Below are 9,061 nucleotides of genomic sequence, written 5' to 3'. Positions count from 1 at the left end.
GTTAATTTAAATAAAATTAGTCCTGAACAGATGTTTCTAATTCCAAAGATTTCAAAAATACAGTGTGACTGTTTTTCAATTAAGTAGCAGTCACAAAAATTGCGAAGCAGAGCATACAGATGCAATTGGTAATTGGAAGATGAGATCTCGTGTAGAACGTGGCCCGAGGCGGCATGAATGAAAGCCGCTCACTGGCATCACACTACAGTCGTATTGGACTGTCCCGAGGCCAAATAAAATTTGTATCTTGTACTTATTTACCATACAATGCTCACTAGCTTAAACCACGTGTATTTTCAATACGGTGCTATGAAGTAATGTATATGGAACTCAGTGGGGAATCGTCTGTGGGGAGTGGTCGACTCATGAACCTTTAAGGATATCGACATCCGCCGAACGAGTTTTTCCAGTCCGTATCATCGCAATATCACGGTTATTATTGAAACGCGCGCCGCGGTCGCGACAGGTAAGTAAAGCATTTATCACGAGAAATATTTACCCAGTGTAGTGTTATCTCGTTCATTTTTTGTAAAGGGGAGATTGGTTTGCGACGATGTTTTATCATTATCTAGTTACATATAGATTAACGCACGGTTTTGGGAGCGTTAATTTAACAGTTTTATCTCAATGTCGCTATACGATAGGTATTGGTTTTAATGGTTCATCATATTCTTAATTCATGTTTAGGTAAACACAAACATTAAGCACAACCAATTGTTTATCATATAGTTAATATACAGCTAATCATGTTTACTTATCGTGAAACAGACAAAAGACGTCAATGGCACTATACCACTGTCGAATCATTGTGTACAATGCAGAAATATGGTTTAGAAAGTTCATTCTAGTATGAGTCCATTTTGATTGTATCTCGGTGAACCATTCCACTTACGGTACATACAGAGCTCGGTCGTGGGCAGAGAAATTTAGTAACACAAATATTAAGTCGTAACCAGTTCACAACAATTGAAACGATTTGAAAGACACAGTGACCAATCCGTCACGGACGCCGTTGTGTACGGTGCGCTTACTTCGCGCCTCTTCCTAACCAAACAATATATTGTTTCGTCACGCATTTATTTCATATGTACTGTAATTTTTGTTATAATAGAAAATTCTTCGATTAGAATTAATGCAATATCTATGTCATCGACGCTGTTACATTTCATAATAATTAGACTGTTTAAACGTCAAACATTAGCAATCGATGGTGTTGTTAGAGTATATTTTCTAAAAAAAAATTGTTCAATTTTGTGAATACTATATTAAAGAATTTTATATACTAGAAATTACATAGTAAGAAGTAAAAAATGAGGATATAATAATAATCGAATATAGTTTTGAATTAAATTTTAATAAACACAAAATTGTTTTTATTACAAAATGACAATAGTAGTAGACAGCATAAAACAGAAACCAAAATAACCATGAAATAAAATAACTTTAAAAGCTTTTTAATAAGTGTACATAACAATAATTCTATTGTTCTAATTCTGCAGTTACCAAGGAACAAATTTTTAGCCGTAATTCCATTTGCTTTTCTTCAGAAATATTGTTTACTAAATAAGACCCTAGTTGCTTAAAGAACTCAGGAGTTTTACAATTATTGCAATTATGAAGTAACAGTGCATCTTGTCTTCTGTTCATATTAACTTTGTAGTTTGGTTTTAATTGTCCTATGTTTATGGAGGGCGTTGCGCTTTTAATGCATATTGCTTGCATAGGTTTTAAATCAGATTCTTCTAAACATGCGTCTGCCTGGTCTGGAGTGTCAATAATTCTTTTTGAACCATCGTTTAATAGTGCCAGTGCTGAACTATCCGTGGCATCGTTTAATAAATTCATGCCAGTATTAAAAGCATTCGATTCTGCACAAGGCATTAAATTGTTACTTCTGAACAAAGTGATCTTTGGTAATTGTATTTCATCATCTGTTACTGCATTTGTAGTCGTAGAACTTTTAGATACATTTAACGCTTCCATTATTCTGTTATTGACCATATTGAATATATTTTTCATTTCAATATCATCTGGATCTATATTAAAGTTACAGTCATCCCTTTGATTCAATATATTTTCAATCATATCCAATGTAACTATGTAATTAGTTTCTTCTTTTTCGCTTACGTTTTCATTAGTAAGATCAATTTGAGAACTTGTTTCCCAAAGCAATAGTTCATCCAAAAACTCCAGATTTCCATCTAATAGAGGCGAAACTATATTTCCTCCTTGAGAATTCGCTAATTTTATACTTTTGTAAGATTTTAATATTAAATTCCAACGCCTCTGACATTCATTAGCTGAAACCAATAATTTCTGTAGAAATTATCGGAAACGAAACAAAAGTAAATCGTGAAGTAATAATAGGCAAAAGAATCTATTATAAAATCTTATACGAAGTCAATTTAAAGACAAAAAAAAATTGAATTACAATTAAGAAACCTGCGTTTAAAATAATATACACAAAATTTAAAATTTCATTGTTATAGTAATAAATTATAGTATAGTTATACAAATATACTTAGGTATTTAAACTGGATATTACTTTCAGTTCAAGTAAAAGTTAAGTATAAATAAAAGTTACTTTTTTGTAGTATTAGCAGCAACGAGTTGCAAAAGTATTGAAGTGATACGCGTGCATTATTCAAGGGCATCTAGAAATACGAGTATAAATATAAATGCGTACAAGAAGCCGCAAGCCGCATAACAAGAAAATATCTAAATACTAGCAACAAGTTAAGCACTAGAATATATTTTTTTCCAAAACTACTCTAGGTGTACATTACATATATAAATATGCATTATTATGGATTTATAGAATACTATATTATCTATAGAGGGGTTTATTTATTAAATTATATCAAAAGTATTAAAGCAATAAATATTGTATATATATATATATATATATATATATATATATATATATATATATATATATATATATATATATATATATATATATATATATAAGCTACGACATTATAACACGTAAATAATTATTTAAAAATAATAAATACTTACGACTTAATCCCAGATTTCGTGAAAAATAACTCCAATAATATGCTTTATTTTTTCCGGAATCATATAACATTCTTGAACGTTGTACAAGTTTAACTAATAGCAAGTCCTTTTTGTCCCATTCCTTAGGATTATACAGCATATCTTTTTTAGTGTTGACCATTTTGTACATAGCAGCTGAAAATAAAAGTTGCAACATTAAACGTTACCAACTGGATAGGCAGATGCCTACGAACTGAAGTATGAGCAAACGACTAAACGAGACGCGAGGGGAGATGAGGTGAGAGGAGCGGTACGCAGTCCCCTCGACGTTCCTAGGCCTCAACGTTCAACTATACGTGATTTCAGTATTATCTATTTTTCTATACATAGCACAATTATTAACATTTAAGACTACAGTTATAGGTTTTCTTAAAAAGGATGTACTAAAATTTCTTCAGGGTCAGCAATGCGCACATGATACCCTAGTGTTGCAAGTGTTAGATATTTATTTTAAATTATATAAATTTTCTTAAATATCTTGTGTCAAAATGTGTACCTACATTTATTAATAAAAATCAGACTAATTACTTTAAATATAATAAAATATTAAAATTGTTATTATGCCAAATTTTGTAATGAATTATTCTTGTAATGTATATAAAACACTAATTTATATTTTAATTGATTTTATATTTATTTATTATCATGATACAAATAAAAAGTAATGAAATTAAGAACACGTGGTCTCACTGACTTGTTCACTCAAATTCGGCCCTGTAAATATAAAAGATAGTTATTTGGGTGGGGAGACAGTTCTTGTCCAACCGTTGAACAGAGCGGAGCTCCCTGATGTATCAAGAGTGAACAACTATAGTGAACCACATGGTCATTATATAAAATATATCACAATTATTGTTGATGAAAAGCCTAAAGAAGCTATAGTTAAATAAGTGTCAATGGATTAACAGAAGTTGGGTATTTGTGTTATATTATTTGTTATATGTCATATACAAAGTAAAATAAGTGAATAAAATATAATTTGAAATAAATGAACTAACTGGACTTGTGCTTTAATTCTATTTATTACTAAGAGGCTTGCAACCTTTATATTGCTAAAGAATATATCATATACCATGTAAAGTTAGTATTACGTAGTACCCCACATATCATATTATAGGTATACATATTAAATATTATAAATAAAAATTCAAATTTGATACAAGCATGCATAGGCTACAATAACTGTTTTCCATCAGATGGGCTATATGCTTGTTTACTATTTTCGTGGTATAAAAACATACTTTTTATTGAATTTATTTGTCCGCAACGTCGTGCGCATGTACGAGTAATTTAGAAGTAAATAACTTTTCAGCACTTCTAGATAACATGTCAAGATAAAACGTAGCTACCTAACTATTGCACACTAAAAACAGTATTTAATTTGGTATAGTAAGACGAAACAGACAGACGGACAAATATTCTCCAAAAGTTATTGTTTTGGCTTCTATGGCTCTTATTCACCAAACATAAACCTTGTATATTATAAACATTTACATTTTTATGAAAATGTCAAATATCGTGAACAATATAAAATATGTACAATATAATAATAAAAATACTATGAACATAATAAAATACACTGTGCTATCCAAGGCACCCCTCATAGGTTGCTATTCCTGAGAACTGATGTCATACCTCCGTACCGTATATATCACTGCTGTAGGATATGGCAGTGATATAATATACATTTAAACAACATACTAGTAAAGCAATTTTCTAAATGTTATAAGCACATGTATAAAACATATTTTTGTTTGTGCAAATATCACGACAACAGTTTCCACTAAAATACACGTCTGCGACTTGTATTTTCATAATGTTGAAATCCATTGAAAATAAAACATCTGGAGCGAAAATATTGCGTAAACAGAAAAAAATACAGTCGAAATGAGAATAGACTCCATTGTCTAAAAAAAACTCTAAAAATATATTATAGGTATTTTTTTTTTTTGTAAACAGATATTGTATCGTACATGCTATATTCGATTGTGTATTTTTAATTAATTTATTTATTTAACACTTTATTACACCAATATTACTTGTTGAAGACTTGTTGAAGAATTTTCAATAAGTATAGAGTAGTACAAAAGGCGGTCTTATTGCTAAGCAATCTCTTCCAGACAACCTTTGGGTAGTAGGAATAAAAAATGATTACACATATTATGTAAAATTATATGTACCTACATTCATGTTATGGACTCAAGAATTAATAGTATATTATGTAGAAATGTTGCGCCACGTTTTCAGATCATAATAAAAATAATTTCGGTATTTTATATACTAAATAAAATATAGATTTTTATTAAGATACTTATAGAACATGTATTTTCATTTCCATTACGTTAATCATATATACAAGAATTTTATTTGTCAATTTTATCAATAACACGTGAACAATACAAGCTAGACTTCTGGTCGCCAGAGGTTTCCACAAGCCAGCGTTATATCTCTTTAAAAAGACTCATTGCCTCGGGGCCCCACGGGCCCAAAATCTCAACTTCAAACGCCGCAAACATATACACACTTCGAATATTTTTGGAGCTTGATAGTCTCTTTGTGTATTTCGGCGGCACCAGCCCTCATGGATGTAGGTACTTGGAAAGTGAAACAACGCCAGCGTATTGACGCAGATGAAGTCCCATACAAGCGAACGTCTAACAGCTCAACCAATATTCATAAATTGGATATTCGGGTTGAAAAAGGACATAGTCTACATTTCAATTCAGTTAATATTTACGCCATTTATAAATGTATAATATTACATGTAATTTACAAGTGCAATTAAGAATATACATAATATATCTTATTTACGCTGTGTTTCGGTTTGAAGGGTGGGATATGGCGTGAATTTACTGGGTATAGAGGAATAACACCTGAGTCCAACAGTATACTTTGTTATGTCCATGGCACTGCTCATGTCTATAGGCAACGGTTACCACTTTCAATCAGATGGGCCGTCAGCTTGTTTGCTAAGTTGTATAAAACAAAATTAAAAACTATAATATATAGCATCGTAATAATAATATACTAATATATTTATTATGCTATACAATTATCTTTTAGATTATATAGTCTCCATAGAAATGCTTTGAGAAAAACGGGTCAACTTTTTCATACAATTTTGCGTGATAAATAGTTATAAATAATTTCTTTATAACTTCTATCTTTATTTTGTCTTATAAATTCTGCATCTTTTTAATGCGTAAACACTCATTTTATTTATTAAATAATACTTCAAGATACATTTTATGCGTATATATAGAATACTGATAAAAATAATGAGTCAGGTAATTTGATAAATAGCTGACAAAAAGTTGACCCGTTTTTGAAGCTCGATGTTCTATCTATATAATCTAAGAGTAATCTATATGAGAATCTTCTCATTAATAATTGAAAATTTAGCTCTGCAATTGATCAACGACATCGAGTGTGTAAAATTAAAATGGGACCAATAACAGTAAAACCTATCAATAGCCTATTAAACGCCTATTAATATTACAACAAAAAAAATCAAAATCAGCTTAAATTGGTGAAAATACAATTAATATACAGACAAAAAAAAATATGAAAACCATCTCCCTTTAAAGTCGCCTGATCTTTTTCCCCACCCAAATAAAAAATGCATAAAAAAATTAAACCAGTAAACAAATATTAGTTTAACAATGCGTAAAGCGTGTAATGTCAAAATGAGATTATATTTGGTCAAAATGTTCATGCCACTTTTTTTGTTATATCGAGATAGCTATTACAATTTCTAATAACAATAAGGCAGAGGGCGGAACGCGTGGGCTCGTAGACGTAGCGTCGTAGGGCCGACCGTGTGACGTCGACTCGCGCCTACGACCTCCACCGCTACGAACGTAGGCGAAATCATTACCGTTTTTACTTCTATAAACTTTTGCCCTGATCCGTGTAATTCTCATTACTGAGAATTTTGCTCTATATTAGATGCATGTATTGATAAAGAAATTTGATCTATCAGCTATCCAATATCTAATATATATAAGGTCTGCTTAGTTTAGAACTACAAATAGCAATGCGCGGTATTTTCAAACTATTTATTTATTGACGTAGGCGAATTTAATATACCTACGTATTTTTGCTATTTATTTAAACGTTGTTTATTTTTTATATTTCAGTTAATAATCCAATATATGTATGTACGTATATTATTTAATCGTATAAAATTAAAGTTTACTGTTTAAATGTGAAAATACACATAAAGCTGAAATTTTCCCAGATATGAATTCAGTCGTGAAAATTTATAGTTTATTCCTAAATCAAACCCATGGTTCTGATACTCTTACTGCAGAGGATTGTAGTCGTTTCCCTATTATTCTCTTGTTTTTAACAAAACCTGAAAATGAATCCAACTAAAAAAGAATCGGCTTGCTTAATAGTCATACTTACTTATGCCACATTTCGTCATAAATTTGTAAATTAAAAATATAGAATTGGGCCGTATACTCCAGGCATAGAATAGGCCACCTCTCACTTACCCGTGGATGCCGTAAGAGGCGACTAAAGGAATTTAATGACAGAGCAATGGGCAGCAGCTTTCCTTTTAAAATATCTTTAAAAGAAAAGGGAAAGGCTTATGTTTAGGAATAGATAGTTAATGACTGAAATGACGATAATGAAATATAATAAAGATTTATAATTTTTCTGTTCAAAATTATATTTTTATAAAATCTTAGACTCAGAAATTTACAAAATTTTGCAAGTCTAGCTTAAATAAAATAAATTACACGTTGATGATAATCAATATTTTATAGAAAGCTGATGGGACGTTATTAGTACCGTGAAAATAAAAAATGCGAGAATGGTGACAAACACATCAACACCTTTCATATCATAAAAATAAAACTGAAAGCTGGTTGATCCCATTAACAAACATCCATCACATTCTCGACACTTCAGAATGTCTACACTAAGTTAAACTGTGCTTGCAACTATTAAAGATAAATAGGTATATAAGAAAAAAAAAAGGTTGAAAAAATAACCCAAGGGGATATTACTTAACTGTTTTTATCCACTCGTACATCAAGTTGTTGGTTCGACAATATTATGATGATCAACATGAATACTACCATATTAATATACGACGTAATATAAAACATAACGACAGAGTATGAACTGTTTTTTTTTTTCTTATAAGTTTTTTGCTGAATTTATTACGACAAAAAGAAGTAGCAAACAGAGCAAGTGCGCGCTTTATTAGCGCTTGCCGTATAGCACGCCAGGCATTCCGGTCTCAGAACCTGTCCGAGCGAGCGAAGCAAACGCTGAAAGTTGAGAAGCACTCATCCTGGATACACTGTCTCCCACACTATCAACGTCTCAACTCGACCGTGTAATAGCCGTTTGTATCTGGATAGTCCGGCCGCACAGTGCAGACGAAATGATTGTGTCATAACATTCCCACATGTTAAACGTTAAGGTATCAAATGTAAAGTATATTGCGCACTTGACGCCCACAACCTCATTTCGTACAGATTCAAATATCATTTTAACCGACTTAAAAAAAAAGGTCAATTCCTAGGGATTATTAAATTCTTTATCTGTTATCGTTAACATTAAAAATCCGATTTAATAAATTATTTTAAAAACTCAGAAAATTTTGAACTTGTTACCTCTTGGAGACTTAATGGCTCAGCCAATCATCATAGTTCATTTCGTAGTACATACACTAAGTATTTGAAATGGAAAGTCTTATAGCTATTTGACCCGGTCAGTCAAGATATCCCAGACACGCAGACCAAGTCGCGAGTCAAAGCTAGTATAGTATATGTGTACGATATTTTAACCACAAGCATAACACAGATTATTTCAGTTCTACGTGTGCGGGAGGTCTAAAAATCGCGGTGGATAGAATACAAGTGGGCGCGATCTATGTATGTAAATGCCTACACGCTCGGTGCACTTTCGAGATGATATCAAAGATGATGTGAATACGCGTTTATAGACAGAAATGACAATCAACCTCTTTAGTTTCGTAATG

General features: G+C 31.3%; 1 protein-coding gene across 10 annotated transcripts in view; it reads right to left on the bottom strand.

The window, feature by feature from the left end:
• Positions 1–1,335: 1,335 nt before the first annotated feature.
• LOC113515661 (uncharacterized) overlaps positions 1,336–9,061 on the bottom strand; it is a 92,235-nt gene continuing 84,509 nt past the window's right edge. For 9 of the 10 annotated variants that reach the window (XM_052893238.1, XM_052893242.1, XM_052893235.1 and 6 more), the window contains 2 exons: positions 3,022–3,195; positions 1,336–2,300 (listed from right to left, as the gene is read on the bottom strand). In XM_052893238.1, the coding sequence (XP_052749198.1) occupies positions 1,480–2,300; positions 3,022–3,190 (990 nt within the window). In that variant the 5' untranslated portion in view covers positions 3,191–3,195 and the 3' untranslated portion in view covers positions 1,336–1,479. Of the gene's footprint in view, positions 2,301–3,021; positions 3,196–8,083; positions 8,287–9,061 lie in introns of those variants that run through there. The other variant, XM_052893233.1, reaches the window with a different exon arrangement.

This window comes from Galleria mellonella, unplaced genomic scaffold, assembly GCF_026898425.1.
Source record: "Galleria mellonella isolate WM207_F2 unplaced genomic scaffold, CSIRO_AGI_GalMel_v1 utg173, whole genome shotgun sequence".
Taxonomy (NCBI): Eukaryota; Metazoa; Arthropoda; class Insecta; order Lepidoptera; family Pyralidae; genus Galleria; species Galleria mellonella.
This window is presented reverse-complemented; position numbering and strand designations above follow the sequence as displayed.